At 36.1% G+C, this 27,055-nt stretch overlaps 2 protein-coding genes across 11 annotated transcripts in view; one reads left to right on the forward strand and one right to left on the reverse strand.

The window, feature by feature from the left end:
• Nucleotides 1-27,055, forward strand: part of LOC135211019 (ATP-binding cassette sub-family C member 5-like) — an 818,851-nt gene that overhangs the window by 559,356 nt on the left and 232,440 nt on the right. The gene's annotated exons all lie outside the window — the stretch shown is intronic.
• LOC135211022 (uncharacterized) lies at nucleotides 1,518-22,067 on the reverse strand. The gene is made up of 4 exons (XM_064244051.1): nucleotides 21,723-22,067; nucleotides 19,920-20,134; nucleotides 3,832-4,045; nucleotides 1,518-3,638 (listed from the first exon to the last, which is right to left on the reverse strand). The coding sequence occupies exons 1-4, from the start codon at nucleotides 21,909-21,911 to the stop codon at nucleotides 2,859-2,861; spliced, it is 1,398 nt and encodes a 465-aa protein (XP_064100121.1). The 5' UTR covers nucleotides 21,912-22,067; the 3' UTR covers nucleotides 1,518-2,858.

A 27,055-nucleotide genomic window follows, 5' to 3' on the forward strand; every position in this document is an offset into this window, starting at 1 on the left:
CAATTCAATGGTATATTTGATGTTGGATAATACTTTAAGTAGACATTTGTGGGTGTCTCAAATAGTAACAGTATGAAAGAAAACGTGCATGACCGAATACTTATGGGGGGACTGAATTATTCTCACATACGTAACTAAGTCATTCAGTACGTACATAGTATGTATTTATGTATAAACATAAAATGTAAGATTTACTTTAAAATAGTATTAATAATATTTCAAAGATTAATATGAACCATAATAGGATATTTTATGTATATTTGATGAAGGATGGTCTTTAAGGGATACTTTGGTGTTTGTATGTCCAGGACAGTTTATGAGCATTTTTAGAGGGGGGTTCCAAACATTCGCGGATTCTAACTATTCGCGGGGGGGTCTGGTACACATCCCCCGCGAATACGGGGGGACCACTATATATATATATATATAAAGATATATATATAAATATATATATATATATATGTGTGTGTGTGTGTGTGTGTGTGTGTGTGTACACCATCATTAGACTCTCCTCCCAATCCCTTGGCATTTCTTCCTCTTCACATACAGCTTTTAATAAATGCAGCATTCATTTCTCCCCCTCTGTTCCTAGTAATTAGAGTATTTCAATTAAGAACTCCAATGGACCTGGTGATTTACCTTAATGCTCTCTTCACTTCTGTATCCTGTATCTCCCTCACTGGTCCCCCCACCCTCTGTGCTTCCCCCATCTCCTCTCTCTCATTTTCAGTATTTAACAGTTGTTCAAAATACTCTTGCCATCTCTTCTTAATTCTTCCTCCCTATACAATATATTTCCATCATTCCTCGATGACACCCAATCTACCCACATCCTGTCTCTGCCTTTTCCCCAAGTTTGAAATCTTATAGATATTCTTTTCCCCTTCCCTTGTTCCTAGTCTTTCATTCAACTGCTCTGCCACCCTTCTCATAGCCATACCTACCCTCCTCCTCGCATCTCTTTCCTCTTCTCTATACCTTTCTTCTGCACCCTGTGCATGCCTTACTTTCCTGTCCTTATATCCTTTTGATTTTCTTTTAATTGGTTCTTCCACCTCTATTCCACCACCACTTTTCTCCTCTCGACACTCCCTATCCACTGGTTCTTCCCACCAGTCCCTCTGCTTCTCCCACACATATTTCTCTCATGTCTGCCCAGATATTTCCACTCTTATTACCCTGTCCTGATTCTATGTTCCCCCTTTCCAGACGTCTCTCTCACAGACCTAAATTGCTAAGTGTCTAGTCTTGAGGCCATGTAAAAGTATGTTTCGTAATCACACATACGTATACTATTTCATTATGAGGTGAATCAAGAATATTTCCATGAAACAATGCATTTCAGATGGCTGGGATTGTATATACAGTATCATAATTTTCAGAACATTTGTGTATGTAATTTGTAATAGAGCACAGCCCTACGGACTTTGTATGTGAATACATAAATTTGTTTGTGCCTCTTCGCATAATGGAATGGAATGTTAGGGGAGGAATGTATAATTCAAAACATACCAACAGTAAGTCCTATTTTTATTTATAAATTTTTCTGTATTATATACATAGAGGTACAGTATATGGATAACCTAATCTATATTGGTAATTAAATAGCCTTAGTACTTTTGTCAATTGAGAGATAGGCAGCAGCAATGTTATATTGACATAGAATATAATATGAATAAGAAATAAATTATGACTACTGAAGCAATACTAATAGAAAGCTTACGATAAATAATCCTGAGTACAGTGTGAGGAACTTTTGAGATGTATGAAAGTTATATAACATTAAAGTATTACTCATTTGCCCTTATATTCTGGAATTATTGAATATGGGTGATATTTTAATAATGTTAATCAAAATATGTTTTGCCTGAAAAATACAGCTTTTTAAATGTTTGTTTTCTGCATCTTAATACAGTACTGGTCAGCTGCTGAACAGTTACATAAAACTCAGTTTTAGCATTAGTTAATTAACCCAATATTCAAACTTGGAAAATGTACGATAGGTGATTTATGATAGATTGGGTTCAAAATGCAAGCAAATGATGGGTGATTTATAGTAACTAGGGCTCAGAATGCATACATATCTGTAGTTGTGAGCACTCTAGTTCTTAGTCCAATTAAGTTTAGAAAGACTACAATATATCAGATTTAAAAAAAGCCAAAACACCGGTTATTTCTTGTAAAACCAGAAACTATATACGCATGTGTTTTATTTGTTTACATCACCCTTTAAGAGTCTTTTAAGACCTTGCAAAACTTTTGGTAATCACTTTGCCTCTGCATGTTCCCAGAATTTCTCCTTACCTGATGACTGCGGTAGCATCCTGGCTATTTTTTATCACATTCGGTAGGTTGTAACACTATCAGGTTACAAGAATTTTGACCACATATCATTTTGTCAAGTTCAAAGTCGCATAAAGTTTTGCCATTTTTCTTGAAAACTTTGCTTGAAATCATGGTATTGTATTCAAGTTTGGTACAAAGTTTTTCATCAGGTCTTAAAAAATTTTCTACCCAAGGCTGTACAAATATGTAGTTCAGGTTTTTGATTATAGGATGTCCCTTGTTATTCAGTCATAAGCCAGGCACTAAATATGACCTAAGGTTGTATAGTTGTACAAACATGTAGTTCAGGTTTTTAATTATAGTATGTACTTTGATATGCAATCATAAATCAAGTACTTACAGATTGGCCAAGATTGTTATTGATTTTCTGTCAGTTGCTATGTTTTTTTTAAAGGTTATGTTCCTTTTTACACATTAATGTCTTTAATGTAAGCTGAAAATAATTTTGTGAATCATTTTGAGTATTTTTTACCGCAGGTTCATTTTGTTGGAGGTTATCTTTGTTCCGTTCATTACTTTCTAACATATTCTTCATTTTCACTGTCATCCAAATATCCAAAATTTACTGAATAGTCATATGGAACTGAAACCTTGTTTTTAGTTGGAAGTTTCTTGATACAGTTTTGTTTCCTTTGCATAAGAAAGATAATGAAACTGATCATTATAATCAACCCTGTGATGCCTGCAATTAAAGAAACCCATGAGATGTTTGATTCTGCTTCTATACATAAAATCATCATACTGTTCTCAACCCCATCATTGTTAACACATGCTGAAGATTCTTGTAGCAGCTCATATGTCATATATCTTTGTTGTTTGAAATCCATCATAGATTTATTATGAGCTTCTGTCATGTTTTCGATTGATTGTAAAGCCTTGCAGTCACAGACTGGAACATGTATTGCATTATGGTTTATAGTGAGATCCTTATTATAAATTGTATGATAAAATTGTAAACTGCCTGATTCATAAGTATAAAAATGGTTGTAGGTGAAAGAGAATGAACCATTGTTTAATACTGTCCTCAGGTCAATAAAACTGTTCTCTCCTATATGAGAGAACACATTTTCACTGATCTCAATGAATGATGCATCATAAATTCGAATGGCAGATTGTCTAAACTCCTTGATAGTATTTCCTTTCAAAGTAAAATTTCTTGTAGAGACGTCCAAAGATAGGAGACTCATATTCCCAAAGGTATTACCATAGATTGTTGTAGTATCAGAGTTGTGTAAGATGGCACCTGTCATAATACTGCCGATGTTGTTGTTTTCTAGGAGAAACTCATGAACCTGCAAGGACAAACAATGTTATGAGAGCTTTAAGTACATGAATGTTTGGATGAGTAAAGTCATGGTATTGTAACAATAATAGTAAGTAATAGATTTTGATATTCTTATGATAATACAGTAATTTAAACATGTATGTTGTGAAGAACTGCTTTATAAATTGAAGATTGGGCAATATCTTTGAAGTACTACTTACTTGACGAGATGAAATATTTATTTCTCCAAGCTCACTTATTTGATTATGTTGAATTGTTATAAGGTCTAACGTTTTATTTTCTTCTGTATTAATCAGAAGGTTAAATGTCCCTCTCAAATACATATTGTCGAGAGTTATTTTCTTGAAGTTGTGAGCATGAATGTTGATTGAACTAGCAGAATTAACCAGGGAGGAATTGTATATTTCAAGTATCCTGAAAAATAAAATAGGAATTACTATGTGTTTATATACTATATAGTTAATACACACGTGTGTGTGTATATATATTTATATATATATTAATACTATATATATAATATATATATATATATATATATATAATATATAATATATATATATATTATAATATTATATATATATTATATAATAAAATATATATCTATATATATATATATATATATATATATATATTATATATATATAATATATATATATATTATATATATTTATATATATCACACACATACACATACATATACATATACATATATATATATATATACATATATATATATATATATATATATATATATATATATATATATATATGTGTGTGTGTGTCAAGAGAAATCCGCTATTTACCAATAAACAGCAATTTATGGCGTGTATGGGGTCCGAGTTTCGGTTAATGGTGCCGATAACCTGCTCATGACACCTCTGTTAGGTATACTATGTTGCCATAACTCTATTACTGGCACCTATTGGTGCCAATAACCAAAACTTGGCCCGTTATGGCGCCATAAACTGCTGACTTTATGGCACTAGACAAGCACCATAAAACCGGATCGCCATTAACCGAGTCCACCAATAACCTTGGACTGTCTGTATATAAGTATACATACACAGACATCCCTGGTTATTGTGTGTTGGGGGGGGGGGGCGCAGTATTCCATTCCTAATGGTGTGGTTATAACCGAAATCAGCAATAATAGGGCTAGTCCCTGGTTGCAGTTAAAGGGGGGGATGGACGGCGATATCTGGGGACCAGTGCCGATAAGGGCGACTGAAAATCCAGTTATCACCTCTAGACAAATACCGATAACAAAGTCGTCTGATAACTGGGGGACTGCCTACACACACACACACACACATATGTATATACAGTGGTCCCCCGTATTCGGGGGGGATGCGTACCAGACCCCCCCGCGAATAGTTAGAATCCGCGAATGGTTGGAACCCCCCTCAAAAAATGCTCATAAACTCCTATCCTGAACATGCAAACACCAAAGTATCCCTAAAAAGACCATCCTTCATCAAATAATACTAAAAATATCCTATTATGGTTTTCATATTAATCTTTGAAATATTATATACTTTTTTTAAAGTAAATCTTACATTTTATGGTATACATAAAATATCCTATTATGGGTTCATATTAATCTTTGAAAATATTATTAATACTGGTTTTAAAAAGTAAATCTTACATTTTTATGGTTTATACAATAAAATACATACTATGTACGTACTGCATGACTTAGTTACGTATGTGAAAATAATTCAGTCCCCCCATAAGTATTCAGTCATGCACATTTTCTTTCATACTGTTACTATTTGAGACATCCATTTTCTTTTTACAAAGGAAGCAATTGTATGTGAAATCACAAATACCAAATGTCTACTTGAAGTATTATCCTACATCAAATATACCATTGAATTGGTATTATTAATATCATTTTAAAGTCATCTTAAACATTTTACCATTAGAAATATATAAACAGCCAATAGCACAGAGAGAGAGAGAGAGAGAGAGAGGAGAGAGAGAGGAGAGAGGAGAGAGAGAGAGGAGAGAGACCTTACCTTACAGACCTTACATCTTGTTCGGGTTGCCCCAGGTCCCTCAGTGTGAGGCACCTCTAATGTCTACCAGAGAGTTGCTAGTACATCTTCCGGTATATTTTGCATCTTCCAATCTTGGATGGTCTGGGATGCAGTTTAGATATTTGTCGAGCTTATTCTTAAACACATCTACGCTCACTCCTGATATATTCCTCAGATGAGCTGGCAACGCATTGAATAGACGCTGCATTATCGATGCTGGTGCGTAGTGGATTAATGTCCTGTTGCTTTCTTATTTTTCCTGGTATAGTTTTGGGCACTATTAATCTACCTCTGCTTGCTCTTTCTGATATTTTTAGTTCCATGATATTTTCTGCTATTCCTTCTATCTGTTTCCATGCCTGAATTATCATGTAGCGTTCTCTTCTCCTTTCTAGACTATATAATTTTAAGAATTGTAGTCTTTCCCAGTAGTCTAGGTCCTTAACTTCTTCTATTCTAGCTGTAAAGGACCTTTGTACACTCTCTATTTGTGCAATATCCTTTTGATAGTGTGGGTACCATATCATATTGCAATATTCAAGTGGACTACGAACATATGTTTTATAAAGCATAATCATGTGTTCAGCTTTTCTTGTTTTGAAGTGCCGTAACAACATTCCCATTTTTGCTTTACATTTTGCCAACAGAGTTGCTATTTGATCATTGCATAACATGTTCCTATTCATCATCACACCAAGGTCTTTAACTGCTTCCTTATTTGTGATGGTCTCATTATTAGGTCCCTTATATGCATATAGCTTTCTTTCTCTGTCTCCATAATTTATTGATTCAAATTTATCAGAGTTAAATACCATCCTATTTACCTCTGCCCAATCATATACTTTGTTAAGGTCTCTTTGTAGAGCGTTCCTATCTTCATCACAAGTAATTTCTCTACTTATTCTTGTGTCATCTGCGAAACTACTCACTACCGAATCCTTAACATTATTGTCTATGTCTTCAATCATAATAACAAACAGTATTGCAGCTAACACCGTACCTTGCGGCACACCGGATATTACCTTGGCTTCATCCGATTTCTCGTCGTTTGCAATAACTATCTGTTTTCTGTTGTGTAAAAATTCTTTTAACCATCTTCCTACTTTATCCACGATATTGTGTTTTCTAATTTTCTTCGCCAATATATTATGGTCTACTTTATCAAAAGCTTTTGCAAAGTCTAAATAAACCACATCTGTTTCATTTCCGCTTTTCATATTTTTGAATATGTTTTCACGGTGGACTAACAGTTGGGTTTGTGTACTTTTTCCGGGTACGAAACCATGTTGTCCCTTTATTAAACAAATTATTTTTTTTTAAAATGTTTCATAATATTTTTTTTCATTACCCTTTCATACACTTTCATAATATGTGATGTTAGACTCACAGGCCTATAATTACTTGCCTCTAGTCTTGATCCACTTTTGAAAGTAGGGGTAATATATGCTAATTTGTGCTCATCATATATCTTGCCTGTATCTACACTTTGTCTTAATAATATTGCAAGTGGCTTTGCGATAGAATGAACTACTTTCTTTAACAAAATAGCAGGAATTCCATCAGGCCCTGCAGCAGCTCCATTTTTAATTTCATTAATAGCCTGCACAATATCAGCTTCATTAATATCTATGTCAGCTAAATATTCACTATTTTCATTCCTTACTTCTATATCATTATCTTCATTATCTATTCTAGGGGTGAATTCTCTCTTATATCGTTCTGCCAGTATGTTGCAAATTTCCTTTTTTTCATTCGTTAATCTCCCTTCAATTCTCAGAGGGCCTATTTCTATTCTTCTTTTATTCATCTTCTTCGCATATGAGTATAATAGTTTGGGGTTTTGCTTGATATTTAATAGGGTTTTTTCTTCCAAGTCCCGTTTTTCATTTTCTTTTGATTGTATAATCTTTTGTTCTGCATTTTCTATCTTACTTTTTAGTTCTATAACTTTCCATGCATTTTTTTCTTTTGCAAGACCTTTTTTCCACTTTCTGATTTTCTGGAACAAGATCCTTCTGTCTCTTGGTATGCATGAATGATGTTTACTTTTCTTCTTCGGTATATATTTTTCCACTATTATCTCCAATATTTTATATAATATCTCCGTATTTACCCTTATGTCATCACTTACGAAAATGTTATCCCAATCTTTGTTTAATTCTTCATTAATTTCTGACCATTTTATATTTTTACTGTAGAAGTTGTATTTTCCATATCCTTCCCACTTTTTCATTTCTTGCTTATCTCTATTTTCACTTGCTTTGGAATGAACTGTTAATTCTATGACATTATGGTCTGAAATACTCGCATTATAAACTATTATTTCTTTAACATAATTCATCTCGTTCACAAATACTAGGTCTAAAGTATTTTCCTTTCTTGTTGGCAGGTGATTTATTTGTTGAATGTTGTATTCTAGTAGCATATCTAATAGCTTTTCAAATTGCCTCTTATCTTCTGCACTACTATTACTCTCTTTTTTATATGTATAAGTACAACCACAATCTCCTATTCGTTCTTTCCATTCTACGAAAGGAAAGTTGAAGTCACCAGATAGGAGAATAGTCCAGTCCTTGTGATTTCTACATATATCATCCAATTTTTCAATTATTCTAGAGAGAGAGAGAGAGAATAACTCCTTACGGTTTCAATAGAATGAAATGAGCGTCTGCAGGCAACTTTTTTCCCCTCCCATAAATACATATATTTCTCCAGAGAAGAGAGAAAGAGAGGACTGTGCAATTATATTTGTGTGTCTATCAATTCTTTTGCTGAGAGCGAGAGAGATAAAAGGAAGAAATAGAAACACCAAATGTATGACAAGTATCTTGTGGAGAGAGAGAGAGAGAGAGAGAGAGAGAGAGAGAGAGAGAGAGAGAGAGAGAGAGAGAGAGAGAGTTGTCCTTACAGTATTTAAAAGATAGAAATAGAATGATTATTGTATTTAAAATACTCAGATATGAATTTTGTACTTACAGTTATAGTATTTTTGGAAAATATTAATGATAAACTTATTACATAAATGTCCATGAAAATTATCTCATCTCAGTAAGAGAGAGAGAGAGAGAGAGTGATTACATAAAACCATTAAATTCGTTGACCATTGTATGGCATTGTTACTTTCCCAGCTCCGAGCGTCACTGGAGTTATGAGGTAGGGAAATTGATACAGAAAAAGACAAAGGGAAGAATTTTCATTTGAAATTAATTATCATATTATTACTACTCTATTATTATTAATATTATTATTTGAAAATAAAATAAACACGTGCATTTACCATAAAAATTCTTTCATCTCAGTAAGAAAGAAGAGTTATCCTTACAAGTGAAATGGAAAGGTAATTTTCATCTCTTTAAAATACTACCATTATGAATTTTGTAATTACAGTTTTATTATTATTATTATTATTATTATTATTATTATTATTATTATTATTATTATTATAAACTGAAATTATCAATAAACATTTTACTAGTACCATAAAAATTCTTTCATCTCGGTAAGAGAGAGAGAGAGAGAGGATAGAGAGAGAGAGAGAGAGAGAGAGAGAGAGAGAGAGTGTGTTTATCTCTCTGTTCTCTCAAAAAATACTTATAACACTTCCAGTGAAAGAGAGGGAGGGAGTTACCACTATGACACATTATTATTTTGTGTGGCAAAAGAGAGAGAGAGAGAGAGAGAGAGTTAGCCTTAATTAAAAGTGACATTGATAGATTAGTATTGTATTTCTTAAAATACTATCACATAATATGAATTTTGTAATTACATCAGTAAATGAGAGAGAGAGAGAGAGAGAGAGAGAGAGAGAGAGAGAGAGAGAGAGAGAGAGAGAGAGGGGGGGGGGGGGAAATTTCATGAGCACTTGATGGTAACAGCACAACAGCTCCTTCCCCCTCCTGTCACTTAACTTGATACGTATGACAGTTTTAGTACCTGGAGTTAGAGAAAGAAGACGAATTTCCTTCATTCTTCCATAATTTTTTTAATTTATAAGCTAAAATCTTACTAATTCACTATGGTATTGTCTTTAATGAATTGATATTGCTGTATAAATTAATATTAATATTTGAAAATAGTAAATCATTTATTTATCATACAAAAAAAAAAAAACATACATCTTTGTAGTAGAGAGAGAGAGCGAGAGAGAGAGAGAATTATTATTTTTATGTGATATCATTTAAACTTATTAAACTAACTAATACAGTATTAATCAAAATTAATATTTGAAAATTAGTAAATTATTTTTGTATCATAAAAATGTATTTAGTCATGAAAATAAACATCAAAATACACTAATTAGTGATTATTTTCGTCGGAAAATTCCGCAAATGGGCGAGTCCGTCCACGAATAATTTCTAGATAGGTTCCAAAGAAAAATCCGCGAATGTGTGAGTCCGCGAATACGGGGGGACCACTGCACAGGCAGTCCCCAGGTTACGACGGTCTCGGCTTACAATGTTCAAAGGTTACGATGCTTTTCAATTATATTCATCAGAAATTATTTCCATGGTTACGACACATGTTCCAGGGTTACGACACATGCTCCAGAGTTACGACGCCTACAAATGCTGATCTGGCAGATGAAATATGCAACAAAAAATGCAAAATAATCAATATTTAAAGTTTTTTTTGGATGAAAAATGCAATAAGAATGCAGTTTCCATAGTTTTCAATGCACCCAAAGCATTAAAAGTAAGGTTTTCTTAGGATTTTTGACGATGTTCCAGCTTACGATGATTTTCGGCTTATAACGCGTCTCAAGAACGGAACCCCCATCGTTAACCGGGGACTGCCTGTGTATATATAGCCTGTATATATATATTTATAGATATACTATCTATATATATTATATATATATATATATATATATATAGTTATATACTATAGTATAGATACTATATATATATATATATACAGTAGTACCTCGAGATACGAAATTAATCCGTTCCGAGGAGGCCTTCATATAATGAGTTTTTCGTATCTAGGAATACATTTTACATGTAAAATGGCTAATCCGTTCCAAGCCCTCCAAAAACACCCCATTAAATTTCATAATAAAGCTAAATTGACCTATAAACAATGAAATACTACAACAATTTGGACCATTCAATACCTAAATTAAGAATAAAAATCCAAACCTGTAAATAAAGTGTATATTAGTGTACAAGAAATATTATTACTGTAACGTAAAATGTCGAAGCTTACCTTTCGAGGGAGGCTATCTCCGAAAGTGGCGGCAGAGGAGGAGGAGGAGGACAAACGGCAGATACGTACACTTAACTTTACGAAACACATAAAAAAATGTCAAAAAACAAACTAAACTTTACAAAACACATTAACAAAACTGTAACACTTAACTTTACAAAAAACTTAAAATAAAATTTATTTTGTCTTTTTTTGATTTTTACATTTCGTTTTACTTTTTTATAGTTTACGTAATTTCAATTTCTTCACCACCGAATGGATGCCAGTCTGTTTACGGAATTTTTCGAACCACCCATGAGAAGCCTTGAACTCTTGGGTTGCCGTTGATGTCCCCTCTCCGCCGTCGTCTTTGGCTTGGGCAATCAAATCGCCGAAAATAGCGCTGGCCTTCTGGCAGATTGCCGTCTCGGTTATCGTATCGCCATCGATTTCTTTGTCCTCAATCCATACAAGAAGCAGCCTTTCCATTTCATTATGCACATGGCTCCTCTTGTTGGACAAAATAGTGACGCCCTTGGAAGGTGTAGTTGCTTTGATGGCTTCCTTCTGCTTAAGGATGGTGCCTATCGTCGACGGATTTTGGCCGTATTGCTTAGCGATCACACTCAACCGCAAGCCAGCTTCATACTTTTTTATTATCTCCATTTTTGTCTCCATAGAAAGCATTCTCTTCTTTCTGTGAACTTCAGCAACTTTCTTGGGACCCATGACTCTATGTACTGTACGTAATTAAGTTACGTTCTCACAACACGATAAAGTAGCACAACACGATAATATGTACGTACTGCAACGAAATCACTAACGAATTTACGTTACTAAACGAAATCGTTGGAGCGAACGAATGCCGAATGCGTACGGTAAAGTTTCGGGTGCGAAGTGGCGGAGCTAAAGCACGCCAAGACGTAGTACGCATGTATAGAAGATGCATGATGGGAGGGATGCTGTCCAATCAGAGAGAAGGATCTCATGGCTTGGCTAGCATCAGGAACCAATGGGAGAGCAGGAGGATGGTGGCGAGTCTACCATAACTAAGATGGCGGCTTGCGGCGCGAGTTTCAAAATTGTTATGGGGCGAATCTCGGACTTTTAGAAACCTTTAAAACTTTTCGTATGTAGAGCAGTAAAATTTTTCGTCTTTGCTTTCGTAACTTGGATTTTTCGTAAGTTGAGCCTTTTGTATCTCGAGGTACTACTTATATATATATATATATATATATATATATATATATATATATATATATATATATATATACAGTGGTCCCCCTGTATTCGCGGGGGATGCGTACCAGACCCCCCCCCCCCGTGACGTGAATAGTTAGAACCCGCGAATGTTTGGAACCCCTATGAAAAACCACTAAAAATATTATCATACTTGGTTTTTTTTTAATAGTTTTATCACAAAAAGTGCATTTTATGATAAAATTCATAAAAAAACCAGGAATTTGTGGATATTTATCATAGAAAAATACTGCGAATTTTCCGCGAATAATGCAGGGAAACGTTCCCCAGAGAAATCCGCGAATGTGTGAGTCCGCGAATCTGGAGAACGCGAATACGGTGGGGTCCACTGTATATATAAGATTATATACATACATACATAAATACATACATAACATACTACATACATACATACATACAATAATACATACATTTCAACATCTATATATATATATATATATATATATATATATATATATAATAATATATATATCTATATATACATACATACATACATACATAACAATCCATACATAAATAACATTCATACATATATTATATATCATATATATATATATATATATATATATATATAGATATACATACATACATACCTACATACATACAACATACATACATACATACATACATACATACATAATAATATTCATATATATATATATATATATATATATATATATATATATATATATATATATAAAGGTTTTGCCACGAAGGAAAAAAGGAAAAGTGAGAGAGCCGAGTACTTTCGGTCCTGTTCAGACCCTTTGCTAAAGCAAACTGATTTTAGAGGACAACATAGTCAAAAGAAGGCTTAATATCCAAACTGACACTACAAGATTAGCAATAAGGGTGATTTCACTCTAACAGAAACGAGGAAATGCCTGAGGGTAGCCACACCTTGGAGGGTACACATGCGGTAAACAGGTTATTCTTCCAGAAAACAGTACATTTTGAAAAAACAAGGAAGCATATACAACTTAATATCATGAAATTTACACAAATTTTCCCAAAAAATTATTATTAATGAAAAGACAAAAGAAAATATAAATATATATACATCGAGCAAGAGAAAGAGGGAGAGAGAGTATCGAACGAGAGAGAGAGAGAGAGAGAGAGAGAGAGAGAGAGAAATAATAACTATATACATGTGGGACTAATTTATTAGTAGTTCATTTATTTTAAGGTCCTTCATAAACATCTTACAAATATATGGGTCCAAATGGTACATTCCCGGACTAAGACTTAGGTTGTTTTTATTAGTGATTTGTATAATTGCCGATTCCAGTAAATTTCTTGAAACAATCATTAGATCTAGCAATTACAGAGGTATCACCCCAATTAATACAATGAGATTTTTCACTCAGATGGATAAACAGTGCATTTGAAGTCTGGGCTGTTCTAACTGAATACATATGCTGCTTAATACGTACACATAAATTTTTACTTGACTGACCAACGTAAAACGATGGGCCAATCCTTACATATATATATATATATATATATATATATATATATATATATTATATATATATGTATGTATGTATATAAGTCGTATCACATTTCCGTGATTCATATACATATATCGAGCTACAATGTCCTTTAATATCTAATTCGCTCTACCTCGGAATTAATATATTTTCATATATGCTTAACCAAAGGGGAATTTTTTCTCGATAATAGACTTGCCTGGACCGGGGCGCAAACCCACGGAGCCTTTCAAATCCAGGAACGTCAGTGAAGCTTTATCTACTACACCACCGCAAGAGGCGGTGGTGTAGTAGGTAAAGCTTCACTGACGTTCCTGGATTTGAAAGGCTCGGGGGTTCGCGCCCCAGTCCAGGCAAGTCTATATCGAGAAAAAATTCCCCTTCGGTTAAGCATATATGAAAATATATTAATTTTGAGGTATGTATTGCGAATTAGATATTAAAGGACATTGTAGCTCGATATATATATATATATATATATATTATATATATATATATATATATGTATATGTATATTGTATATCTGATGTATAGTATATGTGTATGTGTGTATGTATGTATGTGTATATAATATTATATATATATGTATGTTATATATATGTGTGTATATATGGTAATGTATTGTATGTATGTATGTTATGTGTGTATATACATATATATATACCTATATTATATATGTATGTATATATAGTAGTGTGTATATATATATATATATATATATATATATATATATAATATATATTTAGAGTCAAATTTGCTTTGAGATTTAATATGAAAATGTTTGGTGATATAAACATTTATGTGTGTATATATATATATATATATATATATATATATATATATATATATACATACATACATACGTACGTACATACATACATGTTTATATCACCAAACATTTTCATATCAAGTCTTAAAACAAATTTGACTCTAATTTTGAAGAAAATTTATGAATAACTGATTATCACAAAGAAATCATTATATAAATGATCAGGAATGAAAGTAATCACAATCAGTAACAGATTACGTGCCCTGCTAATTGATTTGAGTGGCCTGTGCTCAAGTCTAAATGACTTGAGTGGTCGCCTGTGCTTCAGTGCGCCTAGTGAGCTCGATGCTATCAGCTTAAAGGTGAAACATTCACAATTGCCTGACGCCAGGAAATACCTCCGTACGCCGAGGCCATGTAAACTTTCTCCCAAAGCCTCCCTTAGACAAACATTAACGTCATTTTCTCCTTAATACTTTCAACCTCTACACTTTCAGTCTTTGCAAACGGAAGTGATGAGTGTTGCAAGCACGGTAAACAAAACAAAAAACATATCGGCCCAATGCAACTGTTTGGTCTAAAGGAATGTCTCAACATTCATAAATTACTTTAAGGTAACTATATTTACTGGCGGCATGTGACTAGCCTATGGCTGGTAAACAAAATTCCAAAAGTAAGGTATAACCTAAGGGAAAGATAATTATAAACCAGCAACTTGCACGTAGCCTAATCCCGGTAAATAAATAAATGCAAAATTTCTAAGATACAATAAGGAATAACATTTGAGAATGATTTTAAGGTAATTATTTACCAGTGTCAGGCTAATGACCAATGGCCCATAAGCAAAATCTAAACAAAAGCCTAAAGAAATTACGTAAAATCATGATTACTTTAGGTAATTATTAACCGACGACTTGCACATAGCATAATCCTGGTAAGTAAAATGTAGTTAAACTCACCTTGTAAGCTCCCTCAGACTGCTCAACTCACTATGCAAGCTCCCTCAGACTACGTAAAGGATGGCCTTCAAGATCCAGCTCACCAACCAACAAGAAAAATAAAGGGAAAGAGGGAAAGGTCCCTTGCCACAAACTCTCAACCACAGAGCCCTGGGGCACAACACCCTACCTCCACAACAACTGACTGACTACTGCCCAGGTGTAGACAATCCCACTACTGCCCAGGTGTAGACAATCCCATTCACATGAAACTGCAGCAGTGTTTCCAAAAAACTACATATTAATGACACAACATGGCCACATGATCTTAAGGTCAGCACACACACACACACACACACACGCACACAACTTGATCAGAGACATAATTAGCCATCCATACAGGTGGTCTTCTATTCCTCTGTGGACACTGATTCTCCTGTTTCACTTTGACAACTCACTTGTGTTTCACTGATTCTTCTGAGACTGAATCATCACTTGACATTTTGCTAGAGCCATCAGATAGGGAAGCTGGAACTACAATTGGTCGCACATCCAACACATGCCTCGGCATTCCATCCACGGAAATGTTATTCAAGGAGTTCACATGAGTAACCATCCCTATATGCCATTGAGTAGTACAATGGACGTCCGGGGGCTTCACCCACACCTCCTCTCCTAGTTTAATTGTAAGGGGCGTGTCTTGGCTTTTATCTACTCCTTTGGGGACTCTGAAGGGTATCTCCACTCATATCTGTACACTGCATGCTGTGGAACAGATGATTCATTCTGTCCGGACCTTGTTGTGCTATTGTAACAGAATACTGCTTCAATAGGACTAATTCCTCCCCTCTCTGCAATAGCCTTGATGGTCCTATGGTGCCCTTTCAACTATTCCATTTCCTCCCGGTCAATAAGCAGCCCAAAACCGAAACACCCTAACAGTGTTCCAACAGGACAACATATCTTCTAAACACACTGACCTAAATGCTGTACTATTATCCAGTAATAGTTCAACAACTGGCCCTCTTTCCAAAAAGGTATTATTCAACTCAGCAGATATTTCTTGAGCATCCTCTCATTTAAACTTCCTCCATATTGCAAAACGACCTGGACCACAGTCAACCACTGATAAATAGGGTATGTGTCTAATGAGTAACATCAATAGCCAGGCACTGCCAGTGTCTTTCAACACTTAATTCAGCTCCTTTGTGCACCACTGGAGCAGGATCAATGGACTGATAACTCCCACAACACTGAACTACCTTCTTCCCGTATTCTGTGGAAACTTCAGGGTCCAACTTTTTGGCTAAATGTAGTGTCCTGTCAATTCCCATATGGTGTTTATTGTGCAACTGTTAGATCAACTATAGCACCTGCACAGAGATGTGTATGCTCGACTTCATTGGTTGCCAATGAACTCTTCTTGATTCTCGTCAGAATATCAGCTTTATTCTTCTCTATAGGCACTATCTGAACCACAGTATTCATCATCTCTGCAGCTCCCTTTGTGTGAACATGGTTCTCAGCACTTGTTATAGATTTCAACCATGCTCCCACAGTTGCAGAGTCAGTCCTCAGCTCTGCTGACTCTAGGCCCCATTTAATGGCCACAGTTACCCCTTTCAAAACAGCTTCTAGTTTGGCAACATTGATGTGGTTGAAATCATCCTTTTTTCTAAGCTAAGAAGCATCCTCAGCAACCTTGCCATTTATCTCTAAAACTACACCCATAGCAATTTTGCTGGCATTGCACCACACAACACCATACTAAACACCTGGCACACACCAATTTCCTCTCACAGGATCGTCTAACTTTACTCTTCTCAATTACTTCTTTAATCATCAACATGGACTGTTTACCGACAGGATCCTCCCAACATGCTCCTGAGGCTCTTCTCTTAATGTAGCTGCATGCAAATCTTGACCAGCTATGGGATAATGGCCCGCTAATGTACCACAAACTAAAAACAATTCCCTCGTTGTAAGCATATCGCAACTTCAGGCACCTTATTACCTTTGTGAAACATCAACTGTCCTCCAACTCTTAGTAGTTGCAATCCTAAAGCAGCTCCTATCGAGTGACTCAGGGGACTTTGTTATCAACCCAAGTGTATTTAAGTGTCTAATTACCTCATCAGCAGGAGCTATTGATTTGTCTTACTCAATACAGTCTTCCTTATCTTAGACATATTCCGGGGTGCCGAGTTCAACCCAAGTCCCAAAATGTCTGGCCCTTATAGTTCAGTAGTTGATATGGCCACAATTTTCCATCAGTGCTCAACTGTAGGTAGGCTGACTTCAAATCCACAACAGACACACTCTCACCTGTCTGTCGCCATTCACATAGTGTCTCAATGCATATGTCAATCACATCATCACCAGTGTGACACTTGATGTTCACATTAAGTTCCCAAAAACCAAGCACTGGTCTCACCTTATTTTTTGTTGGCTGTTCCACTGCCATTAGAGGAATGATACCTTCTTTAACTTCCTCTTTCCACATAACTAAAATTCCTTCAGCAATCCACCTGTCCACTTCCTTCTCAAATTCTTCCTTCTTCCAGCCCTCATGCTTTTTATTATAACTTATTTTATTTGTCAATGTCACAGGTTCATTGTTTATCCAAAACCACCTGACTGTCCATTTCTGTCCATCAAATACTGCATGAAAGTCTGGGTCTTCAGTAACAATTGTTGGACAACCGTCATCACTCTCACCACTAAGGCTATGCTCAATTTCTTTACTAACTGAAGCAACACCAAAGGCACCAAAACATACCTTGCCTTGGGTCATTATGACATAATGACATCAACTCTTAACACCACATCAACACCATTAACCAACCTTATTCTCAGGTATCCCACCACCACCTCCATCTCCATTATTCCTAACAGTCACAGCTACCACACCACCTTGCTGTTTAGATGACAAAATCCTAGCATGATTGAGCAATTCACTCATTGCCATCATCACCACATTTGGCACTTACTATAAAGCAACACTAATATTATATGGGAAACCATTGACAAAAGTTAGTTTCACCATATTTTCTAAACCAACCTTATCAGACTTAGCTAAACTGGCCAACCTCCTAATATCATTGGCATACACATCAGCTGGTTCTCCGGTCCACTTCATCTGAAGCAGTTTTCCAAAAGCAGAGAATGCATTATCAGTAAATGCTACTTTCAGTTTTTCCTGAATTTTCGCTGCATTTTCTTGGTCTTCATCACTCATCTCCAAATAAAGTGCCAGAATATCACCCTCCAGATACAATGGAATAAAACTGGCTAAGTCTTATATGATCTGTAGCTTAGCCATTAAGGTTACCTTCTTCAACCATGATGCAACATTTCCTTCACTGGTGAGCAGCTTAATCATGTCCATTGTAATTTTAGACACCATACTTTCTTGGAATAGGCCTAGATAGCTTGTAGTTAAACTCACCTAGCAAGCTCCCTCAGACTGCTCAACTCACTTTGCAAGCTCCCTCAGACTGCATACTGGATGACCTTCAAGATCCAACTCACCAACCAACAAGGAAAATAAAGGGAAAGAGGGAAAGGTCCCTTGCCACAAACTCTCAACCACAGAGCCCCGGGCCACAACACCCTACCTCCACAACAACTGACTGACTACTGCCCAGGTGTAGACAATCCTTCTCACATGTAACTGCAGCAGTGTTTCCAAAAAATCCTACATCATATTAATGACACAACATAAAACTTATATGTAAAAGTATTAGGCCTAATTGAATGGAGTTACATTCAAGGACTATTGCCAGAGAATACAAATATCTGGCTTGATGACAATCTGAATAAAACAAACAAAGGACAAGACTCATCCTGCTCAAAGGCTACGAATGCATTCCGGTGGTTGTGTAACTAGTACCGAAATCCGGTGATATAACTGGAAAATAAGAACAAGCTGCTGTAAGCACTCCGATGTTTACTCAAGCACGGCAGGAAACAGAATGAAGTGCTTTGCCAAGTTGTTCCTAGTATTGCCGTTGGGGGATGGCACTGTTATGTCTACACTGAACAATCGAAGCGCTACCCACGAAATTTGAATTAGGCTGCTGAACATTGGAAGCTATATCTATATAATTACTGGGTAAATCTCATATACAAAATTTTTTATTTTTACTCTGTACAGCTGATGAGGACTTTAGTGTTGGTTGAAAGCACCTGTTCTGCAACTACTCATTTAAATTTGTTGTATAAAGTGGCTTTTTCTTAACCATTCATATATAATGTATTCATATATGCATAGTGTATATTAGGTTATTTGGTATTGACATGGGTGGGGGCACAAAGTTGCCAGTTTTCATCTGCCGGGTTTATTTATCATATCCAGAAATTTCCATTGTCCAGCTGGGCCTTGGCTGTATTAATCTGGATATGAGAGAGATTACCGTATAGTACGTACTTATTTTTGGCAAAAATTGTACAACTTTTAAGATGTAACACTATTTTTCTGATTTGTGTGACTTCTTGTAAAGTAAATATGTATGGCACCCCAGAATAGACTACATTTATTTGCCAGCAGAATGAATCTGAAGAGATGTACAAATCTGTTAAGTTCAATACATGTACGTAATAACTTACTGCAATTTAGCACTGTACTGTGCCAAAAATGTATTAGCAATATGTAGTTCCTTAATGTTGTGAAGTTGCAGTGTGTGTAAGTTGCTCAGCGAAAGAAGAGTTGGGCCACTAAGATGAACTACAGCACAGTCACTCAGTCTCCAGTGTGTAGTTGAATTTTCCAAGTAGACAGTTTCATTCTTATATCTGATAGATGTATCCTGAAGTATTATGGTCTGCAAGAGAGATAGTGGTGCCACTAAGATTTTTAAAAATTGCTGAAAATTAATGATGGCCTAAACAAATTACCCTGTTAGAAACTGTTTTTTTTTTTTTAATCAGTTTGCCTCTTGGGATAAAGAAATTGCCCTGATACTCTTTCAGATACTGTTTACTTAAGCAGATAGTACTATAAATCTAATTCAGAGGTTTTAACCATGTATGTTACTTAAGGTAAGGGAACTCCGAAGGGACCTCAATAGGTAATTAGTGTACAATTTCTTCAGACTGCCATGAACTTTTCTTTATTTCCCATGCATTTTATGTATCTTGAGAAATTACTTTCATTTAAATTTTAGGTAAATTTTGCATTGGATTTACAATATTATGGTGGTTTTAGCCCTTTCCCATGTAAATATTGTCTAGCATTTTTGAAATTGTACCCTACAAAGTAATTATCAATAAGAAACTGTTTTACTTTACCTTTGTGATAAAGTTAATATTGTAACCATATGATCAGAAAGCATTGCTAGATAGGCTTCTCTCAACATGGTAAGGTAGCTAATGATTAATGAACTTTTATTATTTATGAGGAACAAAGTCTTTAAAAAACAGGACTCAGTTGCTCATCTTTATTTGTATGGTTTGTAGAAAATGTGCTAGAGCCTGTAACTACAAACTGAGCTTTTTATACTTTGATAATTCTATTACAGTGAACTAGTTGTGAGATTTTCTTTCATTAATAAGTTTCTCCTTTTTATTAGAATCAAGTTATTCAATTTTAGTATATATGCACCTGAAAATTGTTCATCTTGGGCTGAATTTATAATGCAGTAAGGGGACTAACAATTTAGTAGCTTGAGTATATTCTTAATGCTATTGATACCAACAAAATTCTTTTCTAATACAGTAATTATAGCACTTCTTTGATAGATATGGGCTGCTAATCTCTTGGTTCTTAATGGATTTCGTTGTGTTTTTTAATGTCATAATATACAGTAAGAGAGAATTAGAGGAAAATGAAAATATTGATAAGGAATGAAAGATTACACTTGACAAGTTATAGAATATTTAAGTTTTAAGTGTGGTAGTAACATGTAAATCATAAAAATACTTTTCAAAAAGTAAAAATTTTAGACTTGCAAAATTTCCCTGTTTTGCCTGGAAAGAGACACAGAAAGTACCTGGTTCAAGTAGCCAGAAATTGTAACCACTTGAGTTAGTACTAGTATCCTTTATAGTTAGCCATATTTGCACAATTTCAGCAAATGTAAGGCTTATATGAATATTGGCCTTATTTTATCTTAAGCTAGAATGGTATGAATTTGGGCATTATTGTAACTTCAAATAAGAATTACAATAATATAAACATTAGTTTTTCTTACATGATTATGGACATTATTAGATCTTTAGATGCAAGAATTCAAGAGTATGGGTATTATTTTATATTCAATTGTAAGAATTAAGTGAATATGGACATTATATTATCTTCAAATGTAAAAATTACATAATGTGAGGATTGTTTTATATTCAAATGTAAGAATTGAGTATAAACCAAATAATTTGATATACCATAAGTTGACCACTGGACTACAGTATACTTACATCATTGTTGAGAAAGCATGAGCATTGTGTCATTATTTCTTCATTATCTGTAGTATCACTTTTGCATAACAGTCTTTGGTTATTTTCCACAGATGTGTTTATGGATGAAACTGAATTCAGAGTTAGCAGAAGTAACAGGGGTAGGATATTTTTGAGGAAGGTCATTTTTTGGGAGAGCTGTATTTTCATTTTATATTTTCAATTTTTTTATTTATGAAACCTTGATATAAAGCATAAAGTGATTGGGTATAGAGCTTATATTACACAATACCAGTACTGTAAATATTCTTAATTGGAGTTACTGTTCTGTTCACTAAGTGTATAAAACTAGATTGCGTGTGGTATGAGAACTTACGCCACTTTATAGTGGTGATAAGATAATCGGTAGACCACCACTTTATGGTGATGATAAGATATTAGTAGAGGTCTTATCATGATTATCATTGTTAACCTTGTTATTAATCTAAAAATGTAATCTTTTCTATATTAACTTTCATGAGCATTTTGTACAGCTTATAGGTCTTTCAAAATATTTTTCTGTATACTCTTGTATACATTAAGATTGATAATTCAGGTGTATATATTATTGCAGACTTGTCTATGTTATTTAGTTTTACTTAGTTAGGTAATGACAGCTGTAGTAGATTGCACAAGACATTTACTTCCTGTTTGAATATTGAAACCATTAGTATTTCAATGCTGGATCCCTCACTCACAGCTTTTTTTATGCCCCATTAATAGGCAACCACGTTGTTGAAGCTGTGGATGGCATGTGTGGTGCATGGAAGAACTAGGTGAAGGAAGTTGTTTTTTTTATCCTGGTAAATTCAACCATATCCTCAAGATCAGTTCAAAACACATAGATGAAGGCTAGCCCTTGTATTAAATTTCAGTTTTCCTTTTCCCTTTTTTAGTCTGTATTACTAGGTAAGGTTCCTTAGAATTGGTTATGACATGGTTGAATGAGGGGAACTTTGGTCAAACCTTGGGCATATTGCTGAGTCCAGTCTAAACTAACTGACATCCATGAAAGCAATAAGTGTAAAATAATATTCAGATGAATCTCCTAGGTTAGCTGTTAAGAAATAGCATAATGTTCCTCCCTTGGTAGGGCTCCTCAGAAAGATGAGAGTCCATCCAGAATGAAATATGTACGTATTATACTCATAATAAATATAGGCAAAAGTTTAAATAACAATAATGCAATAAGAATGGTAAGGAATAATGTTATGGATAACTGCCCTCTTTCAGTAAACAAACTAAAGACTCATTGAACCTGGCAATAAAAATGATAAATGGAATAATTGGAAACTAAGGGCAGGACTTTAAAGTGCATCATCCTCTCACTCATTTTACAAGTTTGTTAAAGCTTTACATGGTCAACATTTTTATTAGTTCTGAAATCATAAAAAAGGATATCCTCAGGCAACTCAGAAAATAGTAATGAGATTGCTCTCTCTCTCTCTCTCTCTCTCTCTCTCTCTCTCTCTCTCCTCTCTTCCTACAAAAGGGGTGTTGACAAAGGAAAAATCTATTTCTGGGGGAAGACCTGTGTCACCCGGTGAAATGCTCCTGTAGCACACATTTCTAGGTATAAATAGATGCTAAATATACCAGAGAAAAAGCTAAAAGGAATGCTGAAGTTACTACCTTCAGCTCGCTCACCCATAGGATGTCGGTATAAACACAGGGGCGAGTGGAAGCCACTACCACAGGTCTTCTGCCAATTAGAAGATTCCCTTCAAAACCCCTCTCTAGGTAGGTACCGTTACAAGGACTACAGTATGTCTACTTTCCGCTTGCTACTACTACAACTCCCGCCCGAAGGCTTCATTCCTGGATTACGCATCCAAGCTTGGGCCGGCTAAAGGGTGGGGACCAGGAAAAGAGAGGGATGGGTTCACCGGGCGACTCAGGTCTTCCCCCAGAAATAGTTTTTCCTTTGTCAAAATCCCTTTTCTGGGCTCGACCTGTGTTGGCCGGTGAAATAATATCAGAAAATTGGCCATACAAGCTTGGAAAATACAAAATTCAAAAGCTACAAGGAAAAATAAAAATAAAATGTTCTCTTAAAATTAAGTTTTAATAACCAATGTAAAGTAACAAGATACAATGGTAAAAAAAGGAGGAACAAATATGACCAGATCCATACTATCCTGGGAAAACAATAGGTAAGGAATACAAAAATGACAAGTATAAACTATGTACATGCAAGTTGATTGATAAGCAAACCAGCCCGGAATCTAAGGGAGACAGGTAGGGATTACGAGTGAGGCAGGTAGGAAAGAGTGAGTATCAAGGGAAAATATTTTATAGCAGAATAAAGGAATAGGAAATAGAGTTATAAGACTAGGTCGTATCAGGGGAGACGATGCTCCCCTGCAGCCACTGCTGAAAATTTAAGGGCCTCTAAATTCTTCAGATAGTGGCATCTAAATACTGCCGGGGATTTCCAACCCGTATATTTTTTAAGATCCTCAAAGTTCATATTGTAAAAATAGTTAATTAAGGTATAATAAAATAAAGGATTTGTTGTCTGATTCCTTTTAAGGAAATGGTTCCGCCTTTCTCTCTAATAAAAAGAGAACTGAAGACTTTTCAGAAGTTCTGGCCAGATAAGATTTTAATGTGACAATAGGACACAATGATGAGTCCTGTGTGAGAGGTATAATCTTCCATGGAGCCCACCTGTTTTGTGGGTCTTCATTCTTGGCTAAGAATTTCCGATCTAGGGATAGTAGAACTTCACCCGACGGGAGGAAATAAATTTGATTTGGGTCTCTAGAGAGAGCCAACAGTTCAGATATTCTGGCGCCTGAAGCCAGACTCATTAAGAATAATGTTTTCCTGAGAAGGGTTATATATGAGCATGAATCATCAGTGTCTAAAGCCAACTTGAGTACGTACATCGTTTAAAACCAGGAGACCGCGTGGGGGCGGTCGGCTGGTCTCAGACGGGCAGATGCTCGAGGGATAGATGAGAAGTACGAATCTGTCAAATCAATATTAAAGCCAAGCTGAAAAATCTTCCTTAAGGCAGATTTAGTTATAGTAATGGTACTAGCAGCTAGACCTTTTTCAAACAGAGTTCTAAAGAATGAAATTGCCATATTCGTAGTCATCTTTTGGTCATCTGATTCTTTTAGAAAGATGACCAATTTCTTTCCTGTAGAATCATACTGTCTGAGTGTTGAATCTCTCTTATCTGATTCTACGAACAGGATGTTTAGTGGATCGACACTAGCATCCTTCTGAGCTGCAAACTTCATGAAGGCCATAAAGTTAGGGCATTTAGAATTCTTGAGGAAGCTGACACAGTCCGAGTACTATTTGAGTCAGTTCTGGACAGGGAATCCGTCTGGGATGGAGATTCAACTCCAGTAGAAGAGGAAACCAATTGCTCTTCGGCCAGTTGGGTACAACCAATGGTCCTGTGAAAGATCTGAGTTTGTGCAGGACTTTCATAAGGAGGTTTACTGGCGGAAACTGCCAACTGTTCCAGTCTATGGACATCGCATCTGTGGCGTGAGCTAGAGGGTCCAGATTGGGAGCCACATAACACGGGAGTTTGTGATTGGACTCCATGGCGAACAGGTCTACTTGAAGGCCCGGGATTTGATTGCAAATCCAACTGAATGACCACTCCGACTCCAGCAGAGTTGTTCTGGATAGTGAGTCTGCAATGACATTCCATACTCCTGCCAGGTGAGTAGCTGACAGGTGCCAATGATTTTTCGTTGCTAACGAAAAAATTGCAATCATTACATGATTTACTTTGCTCGACTTGGAGCCTCCTCTGTTTATGCAATGAACTATCACTGCACTGTCTGAGACTAATCTTACATGACTGTTCTTGGCCGGAGCTAGACGTTTAAATGTCAGAAACATGGCCATTGCTTCTAGGACGTTGATGTGGAACTGGCGGAATGTATTCGACCACGTTCCTTGAACCTTCTTGTACTGGGAGTAGCCCCCCCAACCGCTCAGAGAGGCGTCCGTGTGGACTATCAGAGACGGTGGGGGAAATTGCAGTGGCACTGACTTGGAGAGACTCTGGACTTCCGTCCACGGACGGAGTCTTTTCTTCAATATCGGCGGAATCAGAGAGATCTTGTCTCTGAATTTGTTGTTGGCTCTTTTCCGCCAGACTCAATTGATATCCTTCAGCCTGGCTTTCAATAGGACGTCTGTTATTGAGGCAAATTGAAGGGAATCCAGAATTCTCTCTTGGGTACGACGAGAAGCCTTTTTGTTCTTGAGGAACTGTCTCGAAGCCTTCGCTATCTCTCTGCACTTCTTTGATGGGAGAGATAGCTTGTGTGAGGTTAGGTCCCATTGGATTCCCAACCATTGAAAGCGGGACGCCAGGATGAGACGGGACTTTTCCTTGTTTATCTGGAAACCCTGATACTCTAGGAATTCTATTACTTTGGCTGTTGCTTTGCGACAGTCCTCGTCGTTGGTTGCCCAAATGAGCCGGTCGTCTAGGTAAGCAACTAACATTACCCCTTGAGCTCTTAGTTCTTGGACTACTGTCTCTCCTAGTTTGGTGAATATTCTGGGCGCTATGTTGAGCCCAAATGGCATGACTCTGAATGAGTAAGCTTGTTTTTCTAGTTTGAAGCCTAGGTACGGAGAGAATTTTCTTGCTATCGGTACATGACAGTAAGTGTCTGTAAGATGTATAGAGATGGTGACGACCCCACGGGGAAGTAAGGTCCGCACCTGCGAGACGGTCAGCATGCGGAACTTGTCGCATTGAATGTATGAGTTGAGACGGGACATGTCCAGAATCACTCTTCGTTTGTCCGAGTCTTTCTTTGGTACACTGAACAGACGTCCTTGAAACTTCAGGCAATTGACTTTCTTTATTGCCATCTTTTGAAGGAGATCTTTGGCATAGTCTAGTAGGTCTGTCGTTGGAGTCTGGTGAAAACTGACTGGTGGAGGAGGCCCTTTCTCCCATTTCCACCCCAGACCTTTCGATACAGTGCTGTGGGCCCATGAACTGAAGGTCCAATGGTCCCGAAAGAGATAGTCTCCCTCCCACCTGGGGAGTCTCTCTGGTTGGTTGAGGTCTTACCCCCTTCTGCCTCCTCTGAAGCCTCTGCCTCTAGGGCCAGCTCTCTGTCGGAAGGCACCTCTGGCTCTGCTACTCCTTGCATGTTTGTTGTAGCCACGAAATGCTCCTTGTGACTCAAAGGAGGCGTTGAAGGCTGGGGAGGTTACTAAGGCGGTTGAAGTCGAAGGTTGCTGAGTCGGTGGACTCTGCACCAGGACAAACTGTTGCTGTGGCTGTGCCTTGGATGTTGAAGGCTTGCCAATCTGGGAGA

Source organism: Macrobrachium nipponense, chromosome 4 (genome assembly GCF_015104395.2).
Source record: "Macrobrachium nipponense isolate FS-2020 chromosome 4, ASM1510439v2, whole genome shotgun sequence".
In the NCBI taxonomy this organism is placed as follows: Eukaryota; Metazoa; Arthropoda; class Malacostraca; order Decapoda; family Palaemonidae; genus Macrobrachium; species Macrobrachium nipponense.

Bases quoted from the DNA above. Each gene is read 5' to 3' on its own strand.
- LOC135211022 (XM_064244051.1), bottom strand. From the start codon at position 21,911: ATGAAAATACAGCTCTCCCAAAAAATGACCTTCCTCAAAAATATCCTA. The intron at 20,135-21,722 runs GTAAGTATACTG...TCTCTCTTGCAG, and splicing joins CATGCTTTCTCAACAATGAT to ACCATAATACTTCAGGATAC. The intron at 4,046-19,919 runs GTAAGTTATTAC...TTTATTTTTCAG, and splicing joins CAGTACAGTGCTAAATTGCA to GATACTTGAAATATACAATT.